General features: G+C 51.7%; 1 protein-coding gene across 1 annotated transcript in view; it reads left to right on the forward strand.

The window, feature by feature from the left end:
• The window catches only part of KIAA1328 (KIAA1328 ortholog), a 363,237-nt gene extending 341,794 nt beyond the window's left edge, over window positions 1–21,443 (forward strand). Inside the window, exon 11 of the mRNA XM_063958040.1 lies at window positions 17,431–21,443. Within this exon, the coding sequence (XP_063814110.1) occupies window positions 17,431–17,653 (223 nt within the window). The 3' untranslated portion in view covers window positions 17,654–21,443. The remainder of the gene's footprint in view (window positions 1–17,430) is intronic.
• Window positions 21,444–22,022: the final 579 nt, after the last annotated feature.

The following is a 22,022-nucleotide window of genomic DNA, read 5'->3' on the forward strand; positions in this document are numbered from 1 at the left end:
GGTGGATAAGGCGATCACACGCTTATCAAAACAAGTGGCGGTACCGTCTATAGATAGGGCCGTCCTCAAGGACCAGCTGACAAGGCTGGAAAATATAAAAAAAAGTATATACACACATACTGGTGTTATACTGCGGCCAGCGATCGCCTCAGCCTGGATGTGCAGAGCTAGGGTGGCTTGGTCGGATTCCCTGACTAAAAATATTGATACCCTTGACAGGGACAGTATTTTATTGACTATAGAGCATTTCTATATATGCGAGATGCACAGAGGGATATTTGCACTCTGGCATCATGAATAAACGCGATGTCCATAAGAAGATGTTATGGACACGACAGTGGTCAGGTGATGCAGATTCCAAACGGCACAGTATGGCCGTATAAAGGAAGAGGACTTGTTTGGGGTCGGTCCATCGGACCTGGTGGTCACGGCAACTGCTGGAAAATCCACCGGTTTTTACCCTAAGTCACATCTCTGCAGAAAAAGACACCGTCTTTTCAGCCTCAGTCCTCTCGTCCCTATAAGATCATATCTGCCCAGGGATAGAGGAAAGGGAAGAAGACTGCAGCAGGCAGCCCATTCCCAGGAACAGAAGCGTTCCACCGCGTCTGACAAGTTCTCAGCATGGCGCTGAGACCGTACAGGACCCCTGGATCCTACAAGTAGTATCCCGGGGGTACAGATGGGAATGTCGATACGTTTCCCCTTCGCAGGCTCCTGAAGTCTGCTTTACCAAGTCTCCCTCCGACAAGGAGGTAGTATGGGAAAAAATTCACAAGCTGTATTCCCAGCAGGTGATAATTAAATTACCCCTCCTACTACAGAAAAGGGGTATTATTCCACACTATATTGTGGTACTGAAGCCAGAAGGCTAGGTGAGACTTATTCTAAAAAAATTTTTTTGAACACTTACAAAGGTTCAAATTAAGATGAAGTCACTCAGAGCAGTGATAACGAACCAGGAAGAAGGGGACTATATAGTGTCCCGGGACATCAGGGATGCTTACCTCTATGTCCCAAATTTGCCCTTCTCACTAAGGGTACCTCAGGTTCGTGGTGCAGAACTGTCACTATCAGTTTCAGACGCTGCCGTTTGGATTGTCCACGGCACCCCGGGGTCTTTACCAAGGTAATGGCCGAATTGATGATTCTTCTTCGAAGAAAAGGCGTCTTAATTATCCCTTACTTGGACGATCTCCTGATAGGGGCATAGTCCAGGGAACAGTTGGAGGTCGGAGTAGCACTATCTCGGATACTGCTACAATCAGCACGGGTGGATTCTAAATATTCCAAAATCGCAGCTGATCCCGACGACACGTCTGCTGTGCCTAGGGATGATTCTGGACACAGTCCAGAAAAAGGTGTTTCTCCCGGAAGAGAAAGCCAGGGAGTTATCCGAGCAAGTCAGGAACCTCCTAAAAACAGTGCATCATTGCACAAGGGTCCTGGTAAAGATGGTGGCTTCCTACGAAGCAATTCCATTCGGCAGATTTCACGTAAGAACTTTTCAGTGGGATCTGCTGGAAAAATGGTCCGGATCGCATCTTCAGATGCATCAGCGGATAACCCAATATCCAAGGACAAGGGTGTCTCTCCTGTGGTGGTTATAGAGTGCTCATCTTCTAGAGGGCCGCAGATTCGGCATTCAGGATTGGATGCTGGTAACCACGGAGCCCAGCCTGAGAGGCTGGGGAGCAGTCACACAAGGGAAAAATTTCCAGGGAGTGTGATCAAGTATGGAGACTTTTCTCCACATAAATATACTGGAGCTAAGGGTAAATTTATAATGCTCTAAGCTTAGCAAGACCTCTGCTTCAAGGTCAGCCGGTATTGATCCAGTGGGAAAAACATCACGGCAGTCGCCCACGTAAACAGACAGGGCGACACAAGAAGCAGGAGGGCAATGGCAGAAACTGCAAGGATTTTTCGCTGGGCGGAAAATCATGTGATAACACTGTCAGCAGTTTTTCATCCCGGGAATGGAAACTGGGAAGCAGACTTCCTCAGCACGACCTCCACCCGGGAGAGTGGAAACTTCATTGAGAAGTTTTTTCCACATGATTGTAAACCGTTGGGAAATACCAAAGGTGGACATGATGGCGTCCCGTCTGAACAAAAAACGGGACAGGTATTGCGCCAGGTCAAGAGACCCTCAGGCAATAGATGTGGACGTTCTGGTAACACCGTGGGTGTACCAGTCGGTGTATGTGTTCCCTCCTCTGCTTCTCATACCTAAGGTGCTGAGAATTATAAGACGTAGAGGAGTAAGAACTATACTCATGGCTCCGGATTGGCCAAGAAGGACTTGGTACCCGGAACTTCAAGAGATGATTACAGAGGTCTTATGGCCTCTGCCGCTAAGAAGGGACTTGCTTCAGCAAGTACCATGTCTGTTCCAAGACTTACCGCAGCTGCGTTTGTCGGCATGGCGATGGAAAGCCGGATCCTAAGGGAAAAAAGGCATTCCGGAAGAGGTCATTCCTACCCTGGTCAAAGCCAGAAAGGAGGTGACCGCACAACATTATCACCACGTGTGGCGAAAATATGTTGCGTGGTGTGAGGCCAGGAAGGCCCCACAAAGAAATTTCAACTCGGTCGTTTCCTGCATTTCCTGCAAACAGGAGTGTCTATGGGCCTCAAATTGGGGTCCATTAAGGTTCAAATTCGGCCCTGTAAATTTTCTTCCAGAAAGAATTGGCTTCAGTTCCTGAAGTCCAGAAGTTTGTCAAGGGAGTATTGCATATACAAACCCCTTTTTTGTGCCTCCAGTGGCACTGTGGGATCTCAACGTAGTTCTGGGATTCCTCAAATCACATTGGTTTAAAACCAGTCAAATATGTGGATTTGAAGCATCTCACATAAAAAGTGACCATGCTCTTGGCCCTGGCCTGGACCAGGCGAGTGTCAAATTGGTGGTTTTTTCTCAAAAAAGCCCATATCTGTTTGTCCATTCGGACAGGGCAGAGCTGCGGACTCGTCCCCAGTTCTCTCCCTAAGGTGGTGTCAGTGTTTCACCTGAACCAGCTTATTGTGGTGCCTTGCACCTACTAGGGACTTGGAGGACTCCAAGTTGCTAGAAGTTGTCAGGGCCCTGAAAATATGTTCCAGGACAGCTGGAGTCAGAAAATCTGACTCGCTGTTTATACTGTATGCACCCAACAAGTTGGGTGCGCCTGCTTCTAAGCAGTCGATTGCTCGTTGGATTTGTAACACAATTCAACTTGCACATTCTGAGGCAGGCCTGCCACAGTCTAAATCGGTTAAGGCCCATTCCACAAGGAAGGTGGGCTCATCTTGGGCGGCTGCCCGAGAGGTCTCGGCATTACAACTCTGCCGAGCAGCTACGTGGTCAGGGGAGAACACGTTTGTAAAATTCTACAAATTTGATATCCTGGCAAAAGAGGACCTGGAGTTCTCTCATTCGGTGCTGCAGAGTCATCCGCACTCTCCCGCCCGTTTGGGAGCTTTGGTATAATCCCCATGGTCCTTTCAGGAACCCCAGCATCCACTAGGACGATAGAGAAAATAAGAATTTACTTACCGATAATTCTATTTCTCGGAGTCCGTAGTGGATGCTGGGCGCCCATCCCAAGTGCGGATTATCTGCAATACTTGTACATAGTTACAAAAATCGGGTTATTATTGTTGTGAGCCATCTTTTCAGAGGCTCCGCTGTTATCATACTGTTAACTGGGTTTAGATCACAAGTTGTACGGTGTGATTGGTGTGGCTGGTATGAGTCTTACCCGGGATTCAAAATTCCTCCCTTATTGTGTACGCTCGTCCGGGCACAGTACCTAACTGGCTTGGAGGAGGGTCATAGGGGGAGGAGCCAGTGCACACCACCTGATCCTAAAGCTTTACTTTTTGTGCCCTGTCTCCTGCGGAGCCGCTATTCCCCATGGTCCTTTCAGGAACCCCAGCATCCACTACGGACTCCGAGAAATAGAATTATCGGTAAGTAAATTCTTATTTTTCTTAGCAAGGTAAGTTAGTAGCTGGGTACTGTACCTCATGGCTCTTTTTTGCCACTTGCAAGATAAGTGTCCGTGTATCAGATTTCCCTTGTATCTGCATAACACAGCCCAAATTTTTCTTTATTACATTAAGGGGCTGATTCTGACCCGCATCTGTGACTTTATACTAAGTATCGCCCTTCTCCTGGTGATCAAGCATGTGTCTGAGTGTGCAAGGACTATGCACGACTTTGGATGCAACCATTGAACGCTCTTTCAACATTTGCACTCTCCCCATCGGACTATAGCCTCCAATTTAAACTAATATTGCGATCACAACCAGTTATGCGACATGGCCATAAGACAAGCCATCAATGGGGATCATTCCGAGTTGATCGCTCGCTAGCAGTTTTTAGCAACCGTGCAAACGCATAGTCGCCGCCCACGGGGGAGTGTATTTTTGCTTTGCAGTAGTGTGAACGCCTGTGCAGCAGAGCACCTGCAAACACAATTTATGCAAAACAAGACCAGCCCTGTAGTTACTTATCCTGTGCGATGATTGCTGCGACGAGTGACACGGTAATGTCAGATACCAGTCCAGCAAACACCCGGCCACGTCTGCGTTTTTCCAAACACTCCCAAAATACGGTCAGTTGACACCCAGAAACGCCCTCTTCCTTGCGTTCGGCTGTGCGATTGAAATCTCCTTGCGTTCGGCTGTGCGCTTGAAATAGTCGCCAGAACCAGTGCAAAACCACAAGACTTCGTACCCGTACGACGCGGGTGCGCATTGCGGTGCATGCGCATATTAGCCGATTTTTTTCACTGAACGCTACGCAGCGAACAACGGCAGCTAGCTATCAACTCGGAATGACCCCCCATGTCTGTTTAGCTGCCGCATTGTGTGGGAGGCGCTCGCTAATTATTATTATGCTTTATTTATATGGTGCCACAAGGGATCCGCTGCGCCCAATTATAGCGTAGATGTAACATAACCAAAATAAGAAAACAGTGACTTACAGTTCAAGACAATATAGTACAAGTACAGGGTATATAAACATATAGCAGTGCCGTCTGCTGATGCAGCTAAGTACTGTATCAGGGTGGCAGAAAACGGAGTATGGGGTAGAAGATGGTTTAAGTAAGAGAAGGAAAGCACATGAGGGAAGAGGGCCCTGCTCGTGAGAGCTTACACTTGTATTAAAGGGTTTTCTGAAATATAACTCTGTGTCTTACTGTGTAAAGTGCAGCAATTGAATACCATCGCCTCCGACTGTCTACAAGAGACACGTATGTACCCTTACCTGTTATACCAGAGCTCTTAGAGGGATCTGTGGACCAGAAATCTCCTATATATTAGCCCGGCTATGTGACTTTGTGCCTGTGTGTATAACGCATCTCTCATTGGGTTAGTGGCAGGTCTATCACACCCAGTTCACAGCTGATTGGGCGAGAAACGCCCTCCCACACAGGTTACATCCAATGGGAGGCTCTGTCCTTTGGCTGCTGTGTGTTCACAGAGCAGGATTAGCTGCAGCTCCAGCCCCACACCCCAAAATAGTCCCCCTGCATCTGCAGCATCATACCCTCCAACAATTTACACATAAACACTGATACACATTCCAAAAGGGGGCGTGGACACGTGTACACCTGTGTGGCCACGCCCCTTTTCCTATACTTTCATTGGAAGCTTGGAGTACAGACCATAAAACAAAGGTCCTGTACCTGCCAAAAAGGTGCAGCTGGAGGGTATGCCACTGCATCTGCAGCAAGTCTGCGCTGTAGATAGGGGAAAAAAACCTTTTTACTGTAGCGTCCCATGTCCTGCTGCCAGTCCGCCTGCCCCCTCCGCCATCAACAATCCCCACTCCCTAGCCGCAGCGCAGGTGGAACAAAAGCTGCTGCGGCCACCGGCATAGATGTGTATGAAAGCGGCGCAGCGGAAGGCTTTCATAGCCCTCCCTGCGCCGCATACTCTCTGATCCCCGGAGCCTCCTCTGCGCGTGATGTCACAGAACTGCCTCCCCACCACAGCCGCGCCCAGATCCCCAGAGGCCCTGACTCCGCAACACAGCACCTGGGCTGCCGGCCTGGAAGCCCCGAGATGGCTAATGTAACAGATAGAGTGGGTGATATCACGGAGGGTAATGTCTGGACGCTGAATCAATGTAAAAGGTGACAGTGCAGCGGGTGTGCAGTCTGGGTCGGTGCTAGGGTATTCGGCGCCCCCCTGCAAACTATAAATTGGCAGCCTCGCATACTTTACAAAGGCACAGCGCACATAATACCCCCTGTAGTAGAGACACTTACACATGTAACGCCCCCTGTACCAGTGACCATACACACGCAACGCACCCGTACCAGTGACGCTTACACACGTAACGCCCCCTGTACCAGTGACGCTTACACACGTAGCGCCCCCCCTGTACCAGTGACGCTTACACATGTAACGCCCCCTGTACCAGTGACTCTTACACACACAACGCCCCCTGTACCAGTGACGCTTACACACGTAATGCCCCCTGTACCAGTGACGCTTACACATGTAACGCCCCCCTGTACCAGTGACGCTTACACACGTAACGCCCCCTGTACCAGTGACGCTTACACACGTAACGCCCCCTGTACCAGTGACGCTTACACACGTAACGCCCCCTGTACCAGTGACACTTACACACGTAACGCCCCCTGTACCAGAGACGCTTACACATGTAACGCCCCCTGTACCAGTGACCATACACACGCAACGCCCCCCCTGTACCGGTGACGCTTACACACGTAACGCCCCCTGTACCAGTGACGCTTACACACGTAACGCCCCCTGTACCAGTGACTCTTACACACGTAACGCCCCCTGTACCAGTGACGCTTACACACGTAACGCGCCCTGTACCAGTGACGCTTACACACGTAACGCGCCCTGTATCAGTGACGCTTACACACGTAACGCCCCCTGTACCAGTGACGCTTACACATGTAACGCCCCCCTGTACCAGTGACCATACACACGCAACGCCCCCCCCTGTACCGGTGACGCTTACACACGTAACGCCCCCTGTGCCAGTGACGCTTACACACGTAACGCCCCCTGTACCAGTGACTCTTACACACGTAACGCCCCCTGTACCAGTGACTCTTACACACGTAACGCCCCCTGTACCAGTGACTCTTACACACGTAACGCCCCCTGTACCAGTGACTCTTACACACGTAACGCCCCCCCTGTACCAGTGACTCTTACACGCGTAACACCCCCTGTACCAGTGACGCTTACACACATAACGCCCCCTGTACCAGTGACGCTTACACACGTAACGCCCCCTGTACCAGAGACGCTTACACACGTAACACCCCCTGTACCAGAGACGCTTACACACGTAACGCCCCCTGTACCAGTGACCATACACACGCAAAGCCCCCCCTGTACCGGTGACGCTTACACACGTAACGCCCCCTGTACCAGTGACGCTTACACACGTAACGCCCCCTGTACCAGTGACGCTTACACACGTAACGCCCCCTGTACCAGTGACGCTTACACACGTAACGCCCCCTGTACCAGTGACGCTTACACACGTAACGCCCCCTGTACCAGTGACGCTTACACACGTAACGCCCCCTGTACCAGTGACGCTTACACACGTAACGCCCCCTGTACCAGTGACGCTTACACACGTAACGCCCCCTGTACCAGTGACGCTTACACACGTAACGCGCCCTGTACCAGTGACGCTTACACACGTAACGCCCCCTGTACCAGTGACGCTTACACACGTAACACCCCCCTGTACCAGTGACCATACACACGCAACGCCCCCCCTTGTACCGGTGACGCTTACACACGTAACGCCCCCTGTACCAGTGACGCTTACACACGTAACGCCCCCTGTACCAGTGACTCTTACACACGTAACGCCCCCTGTACCAGTGACTCTTACACACGTAACGCCCCCTGTACTAGTGACTCTTACACACGTAACGCCCCCTGTACCAGTGACTCTTACACACGTAACGCCCCCTGTACCAGTGACTCTTACACACGTAACGCCCCCTGTACCAGTGACTCTTACACACGTAACGCCCCCTGTACCAGTGACTCTTACACACGTAACGCCCCCTGTACCAGTGACTCTTACACACGTAACGCGCCCTGTACCAGTGACGCTTACACACGTAACGCGCCCTGTACCAGTGACGCTTACACACGTAACGCCCCCTGTACCAGTGACGCTTACACACGTAACGCCCCCTGTACCAGTGACGCTTACACACGTAACGCCCCCTGTACCAGTGACGCTTACACACGTAACGCCCCCTGTACCAGTGACGCTTACACACGTAACGCCCCCTGTACCAGTGACGCTTACACATGTAACGCCCCCTGTACCAGTGACGCTTACACACGTAACGCCCCCTGTACCAGTGACGCTTACACACGTAATGCCCCCTGTACCAGTGACTCTTACACACGTAACGCCCCCCTGTACCAGTGACCATACACACGCAACGCCCCCCCCTGTACCAGTGACGCTTACACACGTAACGCCCCCCCCCTGTACCAGTGACGCTTACACACGTAACGCCCCCCCCCCTGTACCAGTGACGCTTACACACGTAACGCCCCCCCCCCTGTACCAGTGACGCTTACACACGTAACGCCCCCCCCTGTACCAGTGACGCTTACACACGTAACGCCCCCGTACCAGTGACGCTTACACACGTAACGCCCCCTGTACCAGTGACGCTTACACATGTAACGCCCCCTGTACCAGTGACGCTTACACATGTAACGCCCCCTGTACCAGTTACGCTTACACATGTAACGCCCCCCTGTACCAGTGACCATACACACGCAACGCCCCCCCTGTACCAGTGATGCTTACACGCGTAACGCCCCCTGTACCAGTGACGCTTACACGCGTAACGCCCCCCCATGTACCAGTGACGCTTACACGCGTAACGCCCCCCCTGTACCAGTGACGCTTACACGCGTAACGCCCCCCCTGTACCAGTGACGCTTACACGCGTAACGCCCCCTGTACCAGTGACGCTTACACGCGTAACGCCCCCTGTACCAGTGACGCTTACACACGTAACGCCCCCTGTACCAGTGACGCTTACACACGTAACGCCCCCTGTACCAGTGACGCTTACACACGTAACGCCCCCTGTACCAGTGACGCTTACACACGTAACGCCCCTGTACCAGTGACGCTTACACACGTAACGCCCCCTGTACCAGTGACGCTTACACACGTAACGCCCCCTGTACCAGTGACGCTTACACACGTAACGCCCCCTGTACCAGTGACGCTTACACACGTAACGCCCCCTGTACCAGTGACGCTTACACACGTAACGCCCCCTGTACCAGTGACGCTTACACACGTAACGCCCCCTGTACCAGTGACGCTTACACACGTAACGCCCCCTGTACCAGTGACGCTTACACACGTAACGCCCCCTGTACCAGTGACGCTTACACACGTAACGCCCCCTGTACCAGTGACGCTTACACACGTAACGCCCCCTGTACCAGTGACGCTTACACACGTAACGCCCCCTGTACCAGTGACGCTTACACACGTAACGCCCCCTGTACCAGTGACGCTTACACACGTAACGCCCCCTGTACCAGTGACGCTTACACACGTAACGCCCCCTGTACCAGTGACGCTTACACACGTAACGCCCCCTGTACCAGTGACGCTTACACACGTAACGCCCCCCTGTACCAGTGACCATACACACGCAACGCCCCCCCTGTACCAGTGACGCTTACACACGTAACGCCCCCTGTAGCAGTGACGCTTACACACGCAACGCCCCCTGTAGCAGTGACGCTTACACACGCAACGCCCCCTGTAGCAGTGACGCTTACACACGCAACGCCCCCTGTAGCAGTGACGCTTACACACGTAACGCCCCCTGTAGCAGTGACGCTTACACACGTAACGCCCCCTGTAGCAGTGGCGCTTACACACGTAACGCCCCCTGTACCAGTGACGCTTACACACGTAACGCCTTCTGTACCAGTGACACACACGTAACACCCCCTGTAGCAGTGACGCTTACACACGTAATGCCCCCTGCACTAGTTCCGCTTACACACGTAACGCCCCCCTGTAGCAGTGACTCTTACACACGTAACGCCCCCTGTAGCAGTGACGCTTACACACGTAACGCCCCCTGTACCAGTGACGCTTACACACGTAACGCCTTCTGTACCAGTGACACACACGTAACACCCCCTGTAGCAGTGACGCTTACACACGTAATGCCCCCTGCACTAGTTCCGCTTACACATGTAACGCCCCCCTGTAGCAGTGACGCTTACACACGTAACGCCCCCTGTAGCAGTGACGCTTACACACGTAATGCCCCCTGTAGCAGTGCCGCTTACACATGTAACGCCCCCCCTGTAGCAGTGACGCTTACACACGTTACGCCCCCTGTAGCAGTGACGCTTACACACGTTACGCCCCCTGTACCAGTGACGCTTACACATGTAACGCCCCCTGTACCAGTTACGCTTACACATGTAACGCCCCCCTGTACCAGTGACCATACACACGCAACGCCCCCCCTGTACCAGTGACGCTTACACGCGTAACGCCCCCCCCTGTACCAGTGACGCTTACACGCGTAACGCCCCCCCCTGTACCAGTGACGCTTACACGCGTAACGCCCCCCCCTGTACCAGTGACGCTTACACGCGTAACGCCCCCCCCCTGTACCAGTGACGCTTACACGCGTAACGCCCCCCCTGTACCAGTGACGCTTACACGCGTAACGCCCCCCCCTGTACCAGTGACGCTTACACGCGTAACGCCCCCCCCTGTACCAGTGACGCTTACACGCGTAACGCCCCCCCCTGTACCAGTGACGCTTACACGCGTAACGCCCCCCCTGTACCAGTGACGCTTACACGCGTAACGCCCTGTACCAGTGACGCTTACACACGTAACGGCCCCTGTACCAGTGCCGCTTAGACACGTAATGCCCCCTGCACTAGTTCCGCTTACACATGTAACGCCCCCCCTGTAGCAGTGACTCTTACACACGTAACGCCCCCTGTAGCAGTGACGCTTACACACGTAACGCCCCCTGTACCAGTGACGCTTACACACGTAACGCCTTCTGTACCAGTGACACACACGTAACACCCCCTGTAGCAGTGACGCTTACACACGTAATGCCCCCTGTAGCAGTGCCGCTTACACACGTAACGCCCCCCCTGTAGCAGTGACGCTTACACACGTTACGCCCCCTGTAGCAGTGACGCTTACACACGTTACGCCCCCTGTACCAGTGACGCTTACACATGTAACGCCCCCTGTACCAGTTACGCTTACACATGTAACGCCCCCCTGTACCAGTGACCATACACACGCAACGCCCCCCCTGTACCAGTGACGCTTACACACGCAACGCCCCCTGTAGCAGTGACGCTTACACACGCAACGCCCCCTGTAGCAGTGACGCTTACACACGCAACGCCCCCTGTAGCAGTGACGCTTACACACGCAACGCCCCCTGTAGCAGTGACGCTTACACACGTAACGCCCCCTGTAGCAGTGACGCTTACACACGTAACGCCCCCTGTAGCAGTGACGCTTACACACGTAAAGCCCCCTGTAGCAGTGACGCTTACACACGTAACGCCCCCTGTAGCAGTGACGCTTACACACGTAACGCCCCCTGTAGCAGTGACGCTTACACACGTAACGCCCCCTGTAGCAGTGACGCTTACACACGTAACGCCCCCTGTAGCAGTGACGCTTGCACACGTAACGCCCCCTGTAGCAGTGACGCTTGCACACGTAACGCCCCCTGTAGCAGTGACGCTTACACACGTAACGCCCCCTGTAGCAGTGACGCTTACACACGTAACGCCCCCTGTAGCAGTGACGCTTACACACGTAACGCCCCCCTATAGCAGTGCCGCTTACACAAGTAACACCCCCTCTAGCAGTGACGCTTACACACGTAAAGCCCCCTGTACCAGTGTCGCTTACACACGTAACGCCCCCTGTAGCAGTGACGCTTACACACGTAACGCCCCCTGTAGCAGTGACGCTTGCACACGTAACGCCCCCTGTAGCAGTGACGCTTACACACGTAACGCCCCCTGTAGCAGTGACGCTTACACACGTAACGCCCCCTGTAGCAGTGACGCTTACACACGTAACGCCCCCCTATAGCAGTGCCGCTTACACAAGTAACACCCCCTCTAGCAGTGACGCTTACACAAGTAACACCCCCTCTAGCAGTGACGCTTACACACGTAAAGCCCCCTGTACCAGTGTCGCTTACACACGTAACGCCCCCTGTAGCAGTGATGCTTACACACGTAGCGCCCCCCGTAGCAGTGACGCTTACACACGTAACGCCCTCTCTACCAGTGACGCTTACACACGTAACGCCCCTGTATCTGTGCCGCTTAGACACGTAATGCCCCCTGTACCAGTGCCGCTTAGACACGTAACGCCCCCTGTACCAGTGACGCTTACACACGTAACGCCCCCTGTACCAGTGACGCTTACACACGTAACGCCCCCTGTACCAGTGACGCTTACACACGTAACGCCCCCTGTACCAGTGACGCTTACACACGAAACGCCTTCTGTACCAGTGACACGCACGTAACGCCCCCTGTACCAGTGACGCTTACACACGAAACGCCTTCTGTACCAGTGACACGCACGTAACGCCCCCTGTAGCAGTGACGCTTACACACGTAATGCCCCCTGCACTAGTTCCGCTTACACATGTAACGCCCCCCCCTGTAGCAGTGACGCTTACACACGTAACGCCCCCCCCTGTACCAGTGACGCTTACACACGTAACGCCCCCCCCCTGTACCAGTGACGCTTACACACGTAACGCCCCCCCTGTACCAGTGACGCTTACACACGTAACGCCTTGTACCAGTGACGCTTACACACGTAACACCCCCTGTACCAGTGACGCTTACACACGTAACGCCTTCTGTACCAGTGACACACACGTAACACCCCCTGTAGCAGTGACGCTTACACACGTAACGCCCCCCCCTGTAGCAGTGACGCTTACACACGTAACGCCCCCCCCTGTAGCAGTGACGCTTACACACGTAACGCCCCCTGTAGCAGTGACGCTTACACACGTAACGCCCCCTGTAGCAGTGACGCTTACACACGTAACGCCCCCTGTAGCAGTGACGCTTACACACGTAACGCCCCCTGTACCAGTGCCGCTTACACATGTAACGCCCCCCCTGTAACAGTGACGCTTACACACGTAACGCCCCCTGTAACAGTGACGCTTACACACGTAACGCCCCCTGTAACAGTGACGCTTACACACGTAACGCCCCCTGTAACAGTGACGCTTAGACACGTAACGGCCCCTGTACCAGTGCCGCTTAGACACGTAATGCCCCTGTACCAGTGATACTTACACACGTAACGCCCCCCTGTACCAGTGACGCTTACACACGTAACGCCTTCTGTACCAGTGCCGCTTACACACGTTACGCCCCCCTGTAGCAGTGACGCTTGCACACGTAACGCCCCCCTGTAGCAGTGACGCTTACACACGTAACGCCCCCCTGTAGCAGTGACGCTTACACACGTAACGCCCCCCTGTAGCAGTGACGCTTACACACGTAACGCCCCCCTGTAGCAGTGACGCTTACACACGTAACGCCCCCTGTAGCAGTGACGCTTACACACGTAACGCCCCCTGTAGCAGTGACGCTTACACACGTAACGCCCCCTGTAGCAGTGACGCTTACACACGTAACGCCCCCTGTAGCAGTGACGCTTACACACGTAACGCCCCCTGTAGCAGTGACGCTTACACACGTAACGCCCCCTGTAGCAGTGACGCTTACACACGTAACGCCCCCCTGTACCAGTGACGCTTACACACGTAACGCCCCCCTGTACCAGTGACGCTTACACACGTAACGCCCTCTGTACCAGTGACACTTAGACACGTAACGCCCCTGTATCTGTGCCGCTTAGACACGTAACGGCCCCTGTACCAGTGCCGCTTACACAAGTAACGCCCCCCTGTACCAGTGCCGCTTACACATGTAACGCCCCCTGTAGCAGTGACGCTTACACAAGTAACGCACCCTCTAGCAGTGACGCTTACACAAGTAACGCCCCCTGTACCAGTGACGCTTACACACGTAACACCCCCTGTACCAGTGACGCTTACACATGTAGCACCCCCCGTAGCAGTGACGCTTACACACGTAGCACCCCCCGTAGCAGTGACGCTTACACACGTAACGCCCTCTCTACCAGCGACGCTTAGACACGTAACGCCCCTGTACCAGTGCCGCTTAGACACGTAATGCCCCTGTACCAGTGCCGCTTAGACACGTAATGCCCCTGTACCAGTGCCGCTTAGACACGTAATGCCCCTGTACCAGTGATGCTTACACACGTAACGCCCCCTACACTACAGCTCCCAGCAGCTATTAGCGCCAAAGCATTCCGGCCCTTAGGGCTGCTGGGAGCTGTAGTATATTGAGTGCATCTTCTTCCCTGTAATGCGGCGCGTTGGGACACCGGCCCTAACAATAGTGACTGGCTGCTGTGTGAGTCTCCGGGAGAGCCACTGCCAAAGGGAGGACAGCAGCTTAGCTGCTTCCAGGAGGAGAAGCATTACCCGCCTCTCCCCCACTCACAGTACCTCCAGTCCCCACCCGTGGCACCCTCACACACCCCCTCCAGCACCCCCGGTAGCTCCGGACCCCCTTTCCCACCCGCAGCAACCCCGCACCCGCCCCTCCCCCCACACCACCGCATTCGCCCCACTCGGGGCACCCCAGCAACTACTGCTCCCCCACCCTCGGTGGCTCCAGACCTCCACCTGCGGCACCACCGCACCAGCCCCTCCCCCACCTGCAGCCCCATCACAACCTCCCTCTCCCGCGGCACCCCCTGATCCCATTCGCGTCTTCCCCACACCCGCCACTTCCCCAACCAAAGCACCTACTAGGTGATTCATCAGGCCCTGTGTGCGCTGTTCACACCGTTGCAAGGGGCTTCGACCCCTTAACCATTGCACGCCCTTTGTCCGTGCAATATTTAACCACTCACACAATTATGATTGGAGGTAATACTCCATATAATAAAAATATTGCACGCCGCAACGGTGTGCAAGGGTTAAGGGGGCGTAGCCCCTTACGATGGTGTGAAGAGCGCCCGTAGGGTGCGATGAATCACCTAGTATTTAATATCCCTTTACTGCGTTCTTATGTTGGAAAGGTGACCGGTTCTACTTAGCCTCTAAAGCTAAATTAGTGGCCTCGGTTAACCCTTTATCATGCCTTTTATGCCAGTAGAAGACGAGATAGCATCATGTAACAGTCACAAAGTATTTTTGATATGTAAAACGGAAGAGGAAACGTTTTCCCCGTCTGTAAACCTGCAGGAGGACGCTGAGTGGAAGGTGCTGTAGGGTGAGAAGCCCTCAGACCTGTTACTACAATGTTCTGTAAGGAGATGGGACAGATTGCATGTTGGAGACACTTTATGCAGAAGAGCGCCAGCATGAACGTCCGACGTTAAGACAGCTGAGCCCACCCAAAAGCTGTACCATTCCTCTCCAGTTCATCTGATACCCCACTGGCACCTCTAGTGGTCAGGTCGCCTGCTGCGGAACGCGGGGAGAGCAGCTGATTGCTTGGTGCCCTTGTCACAAGATGTGACTGTGCCTCTCCCTATAGGAGGATTGGACATTGCAGTGGTTCTGTGACTCCAGGAGTCTTGTGCATCCGGCACATCCTGGTTTTCCTAGGGGGGGTGGGGAGGGGGTATATTATAATTTAGTAATAGAGTACAGTTCTTGACGTGTGTATCTATAGATATGAGAGAGATGCTTTTGTAAGTTCAGTTGCTCTTTATAATTCATCGGCTCAGCTGCTGCTAGGTGTAGGACAGCGCAAGCTACTGTGAGACGTATTCCGTGTGCGGCGTCTGAGCTCTTCACCTGTGTCATTGTCTCCTTCCCCAATTCCCTGATCCAATCTGCCGCTATCGTCCCATCTTACCAGACTGCAGCGTCCGTCTCCTCCCAGTAACATTGGAACAAGGATCGCTTGTTCTAATGCTGGAGACAATGCAATGCCTCCTATTGTTCAGTAGTGCCTCAGTCCTACCCGCAGCTCTGCCTCTCCCCCCCCCCCCCTCCCCTCTCCCCTGTTCTAAATAGATTGTAAGCCTGGATTGTGAGAAATGCCTCCTAATGTTTTCCTGCTGACGCTTTTTATCTTTGTAAAATGATTGTATTGATTGTGCTGGATGTAATATACGGTGAGAAGCGGCTGTCCCTATCTATCAGTCTGGTGCCACCGGCTGCTCTCCCTCCTTCATTATAATCCCCCCTTAGAGTACAACGAGCCCCCACCCATAAATCACATCCTATTTCCCTGTCATGCTTCTAGCGTGTGGATGGGGCGGGGCGTCCCTATTCTTGTCCGTCTACGCCCCGAAAGTCGTAATCTCCCGTATAACTGCTTTTCTGCCTAAAATCCAAGGCTTGTGTAATACACGCTAATGTTTGCATGTGTGTGTTTATATACTGTGTGTGTGTGTGTGTGTGTGTGTGTGTGTGTGTATATATATATATATATATATATATATATATATATATATATATATATCTCGTATATAACGCCAGGCATCTCGCATATGTTAAACCTCTCCAGTACTTTTCAGCTTATTACCTTCACCTTACCTGTTGCTCCCCGCGTATCCTCTCTCATCTCCTGCTGGATCTCTAATCATCTCTTGCATCCTGCACAGAGCTGTCTCTCGCCTGAATCCCATTTCCTCCCCTGCCCATACGGAGCACTGTCTCACTTGGAGAACTTCAGGCACCTTCTCTCCTTACGTGCGTGTGTATAACCCAGCACAGCCACCTACCTCCCTTCTGTCTGTGTGTGTGTATATAATGACCTACAATTAGAGTGTTAGCTCTATGGTTCGGGGGCTTCCTCTCTTTATTGTTTGACCCTGTGTATTATGCTACACTTCCCGGTAGTGTCACTTTATAATGCTCTGTGTAAGTCTATAGAAATTGAATCGTCACAGCCATAGAAGGTCTGGATTATACCAGGATTCAGGGCTGTGCGTAACTGAAATGTCAGTGAAAATCATTTCATGAATGATGACGCTAATTGGGGTCCCGCATATATCTCAGTCTGGGGGAGTCCTCTGATCTCTAATAGCCAGAAATGCAGTTCTCGTGGAGGGGAGGCCCCTGTCCCTGTATATTACCTACCTATGGCCAAAAGCCAGGCTATAGATATATGATATATAATAGCGTTTATCTTTAATCATAAGACTTGGGCGGCGCACAGTATGATCTCTGAGCTGGGATGTCCATATAACAATGTCTTGCTCTGTGATACAGGGTAGCAGGGGTGCATGAACTCTGAAACTTAATGAACGCTCTGATCTCTTCCCTCCAGGTACGAGACGTCTCTCATCGACATGCTAGATGCAATAAGCCCCAACCCTTCACAGAGACGGCAGGCAAAGTACAGAGAGCCGTACGACTTCAGAATTCTCAGCCCTTCGCCCCGTGGTTACTCTAAGCCTAGCCGCCAGCCTGTCCCCCCAGCCAGGCGTCCCCCGCCTGCCGCGGATCCGGAGGAGAGTCGCATTCTAGAAGACATATTCTTCATCTGCTGATAAGACGGTTTGCAGTGAAGGCTGCTGGGTAGACACTGGACTAGTCTTTACACCAAAACAGACGCACATTGCTCTAGTGGGGGGCGATTGTGTTTCGGACTGCTTTGGCGCCCAGTTGGCTAACATGAAATCGAAGTGTATTTAATGCCTTGAAGTGCGTTTGCGTCACCAGGTAATTGGACATAGGAGCATATATCTGTGTTCCGCAGCCTGGCTGAGGGTCAGAATCCCAATGACTCCCAAAACGCAAATAATTATGGACATATGGAGTGTTTTGGATTTTCTTTTTAAATCATTTTTAGAACAGCTTTGTGTGAGCAAACATATGTGCTGGCTGTAATTAACCGTAGTAAATCTGACATAAGCCGGACGTCAATATGAGCCACTGAAGAATATTAGAGACGGTAGATCATGTACATTGACAGGAGATCAATATCCACAGCTGATCACACTGCAGAGGTGCTGCCTTCTGTCAGACATGCTGTTTATAGGAATAGACCGCTGAGCCTGAAATATTACATATTATATTTACATGGAGTAATTGTGAATAATCTGCTGTCACAAAATGGCCGCCTCGGTTTAGTCACTGGCTCTGAATTGGCTTGTGGTTGCAAATGTGGGGCCTCCTGTTCCCAATGGATGCAATTGTCAGATATTTCAGGTTTAGCGGCACCTTACCACTAAAATACCAGGTTCCTTTATAATATATCAGGTATGAATACTGCAGATCTGTGTTGGGATTTTCTGGCTGCTTTTTTTTTTATTTTTTTTAATATTCCGCCTTCATTTTAAAGCAGGCCTGTCACGTAGACACATCCTCCAAAGCCATCTTCTATGCTAGCCCACAGGAGATTGCAGCCAAACCATTCACTAGGTACTCTGTGCCTCACGCCTCACTAGTTCCTAATGAAATGGCTGATTACTGGTTTGGCCCACAAAATGGCTGCCTCTATTGTGTATAGGTGACAGGTCCATTTTAATGTGCTTTTAATATTTCTAAAATGCCTCTTTCCACAGAATGCTGTTCCCCGGAAAGCTGTTATTTCCACGATATTACTGTGCTTTTCTGTGTCTAATTATACAGCTGCTAGGTTTATTTTCACGTTGTGCGGCTCCGTCCACTAAACAATAAGCGCTCGGGAAAATCTCTGCCCAAACTGTAATTAAATCTGGAGCGCACAGGGGGTTCAATCACGTGGCACGCAATTACAATGCTTCCATGCAAATTACCATCCAGCGGGTGAAAATTTTCCTGCAGTAAATGTGTACAAAGCCGACTTACACCCCCACCCATGATCAATTCAGATCGGGGACAAAACTGTATATTTAATGTTATTTTATATCCAAGTTATCCATAGTCAAGTAAACTAAATGCAAGCTACTGTATACCGGAAGCCAGCCCTGATCGTCACAGATATATACGCAAATGATTCGGGAAGCTACTGCAACCTGACATAAAGATTTCTGCAACCTGAAGGATCCCACAGTCATTGCTCAGAGTGTCCGTGGACTGTACGTGGTGCCCGGAACATGGTGGTTGTATGATGGCGGTGACCGTGTCCTCCTCTATGGACTATTAGAACCGCTGGACTGGGAGCAGGCCATAATAGGGTCACAGACGCTCCTGTGTCTGCATTAAGAGTGCATGGAGGGTTAATTGAATAGATGACCAAACACGCATCAGCATTTTTGGATTCAAGGTTTTCACTACATTGCTTAATATTCAGGGTTTTTTTGTTTTTTGCATCCAGATTTTGCTAATTATTTTATATTGCATTTATTCATTTGCAGGATTTGACCATTTTATTGAATGGTCAGAATAATTTTGTAAATCGCAATTCTAAAACTTCTTATATTATGTATTGGAGAGTTCTCATTCTGCGCCTGTGTCTGATTCCGCGGAGCTGGTGATCTCATGATCCAGTATTTTCTGTGTTTGTTAGGTCTGAGACTCCTGTATAGCGGTGTGGGAGACGCTTCATCATATTGGTCGTACTGTGTTTAAAGTCCAAGTCCTGAGCAAGAGTCCGCTGCAGAGTTCTGTACTTACTATTAATGCAATCTCTGTATGGAGGAGGCTAATTGTTAGGGCCCCCATACATCTGCGGTCCTATTTCCATGATCCGGCAGCCAGCGATGATCTGCGATCTGTCGGGGGAAATTAAACGCGCTAAAAATCCCTTATTTGCTGATCCTGACCGAAAAATGTTTAATATTACAGATTCCTTACCCGGCCATTAGGGAAATCTGTATTTTTAAACAAGTTTAATATTCCCAATGTCACCAACCCAGCTATTGGGGGATTGGGAAATTGCCCCGATATATCTGTGGTGTATGGGGGACATGCGTCCGCTCCTGATTGGATGGCAGCAGCACTCATTCTGTCCCTGCATCAAACCCCTCCCCGGTTCCAGCGGCGGATCCCCATCCCCCACCCAAAGGTGTCTGGCAGGTTCTCGGTGTCCTATGTATTATATTACGCTTTATTAAAGTGCCACATACAGCCTTTATTACTTGAATATCCATCTTCACTTATGTTGCACTTTTTCTGTAGGGTTCACACGGTGCCAAATTCAGCACCAGCCATTTAAGTATTGTTCTTTATCTCTTCTGTAAATCCTCATGGACTATCCAAGGTGGCTGTAAACCTCCATGACTGTGCAGTGTGCTAGGAGTCCCAGCGGTGTCTTAGAGTGACCATTGTTTTGATGTGTAGGCGGCCAGTTTGTACGCTGCGCCTCTGTTTCGGTGATTTCTGCCCCCCTACCTTCGTCATGCCATCAGCGGCCAGCGAGCTGCGTTCATAGTCCGCTCTGAGTTCACAAAATCATGGCCCTTTCAAATCGGTTACAAGTAAAGGGCCCTACACATTGAGCGATCCGCCGCCGAGCTGCCCGACGGCGGATACGGTCGACTGGCAACCCGGTGGCGGGGGGGCAGTGACGGGGGGAGCGAAGTTTCTTCACTCCCCCCGTCACCCGGCTCCATAGAAGTGCAGGCAAATATGAACGAGATCGTCCATATTGGCCTGCATGCACAGGCAACGGGGCACCAGCGATGACCAATGCACAGCCCCGCTCGTGAATCGATGGTATCTCGTTCATTAATGAATGGGATCGTTAATATCTTTGAGTATTATCGCCCAGTGTGTAGGGCCTATAAGTTACCCATAAGCGCATAATGGGTTAGATCAGGGATGGGGAACCTTCCACCCTCCAGCTGCTGTGGAACTACACATCCCAGCATGCCCTGCAAAAGTTTTAGCATGGCCAAATAGCAAAACTGATATGTGTAGTTCAACAACAGCTGGAGGGGCCGAATGTTCCCCATCCCTGGGTTAGATCATAACGCTCCAAAGCCTGAACCATAACCGGATACTAGTGCCTAGCTGTGACGGACTCTTGCCCACAGTCCCCAGTCTTGCAGCTGTACATTCCAACACCTTGTTCCTTAGACAGGCTCTGCGGCAGCAGGCGGCTCGGCGTGATGTGTTGGCGCCAGGGTGCGATAATAGCAATGGCTGCTGATGTGCTCAGTGCCGCCGTCACATAAACAGCCTGCTTTCTATGCTTCTTTCTAAGGCAGTTTTAATTCTTTCTTTTTACAGCTTAATTACCTTTCACAGACATTGGGTGTTTTAAGAAACAAGTCTTACATTTGTGTTTAATTATACGTATGCTGTGGATGTGTTTAATGATCTTGCATTGCTTTTATGAACACTAAAATCCTGAACTAGAGTGAACAATACAAACCTGTGTGTTTAAGAGACAATAAACCCTGGTATCACAGACGGCAGCCCCTCCGTTTTCTGTTACCGGTCTTACTGCCCAGGTCATTGGGTTTATGATGAGAGAAGTTCTAAAGAGGACGCTTACATGTCTGATACAGCTCCGTTCTCCAGGGATATTGGGAATATACGGTCGTGCCTCACTGACGTCACTTGATTTCCATGTACTTATTCTACTCAATAAGGATTCTGACGCCAAGATGGCTGCCACCACTGTGTTTCGGTGAAAGGTGCACAACACTCCTTTCGCTGCTATCCTGTGGGGTGTATGTAGAGACCTCTTTCATAAAGAGGTGGGCGACGACATACAGATGGGTCCATGTCTATCTTGACCTTTAATAGGATAAATTTAGACTGGGCAGTCGGACTTAATCCCCTGCTGTAATGACTTAGGTGGTCATTCCGAGTTGATCGCTCGCTAGCTGCATTTAGCAGCAGTGCAAACGCATAGTCACCGCCCTCTGGGAATGTATCTTAGCTTAGCAGAAGTGCGACCGAAATGATCGCAGCATTGCTACAAAAAAAGATTGTGCCGTTTCTGAGTAGCTCGAGACCTACTCCTAGCTAGCGATCACTTCAGGC

Source organism: Pseudophryne corroboree, chromosome 1 (genome assembly GCF_028390025.1).
Source record: "Pseudophryne corroboree isolate aPseCor3 chromosome 1, aPseCor3.hap2, whole genome shotgun sequence".
Classification (NCBI taxonomy): domain Eukaryota; kingdom Metazoa; phylum Chordata; class Amphibia; order Anura; family Myobatrachidae; genus Pseudophryne; species Pseudophryne corroboree.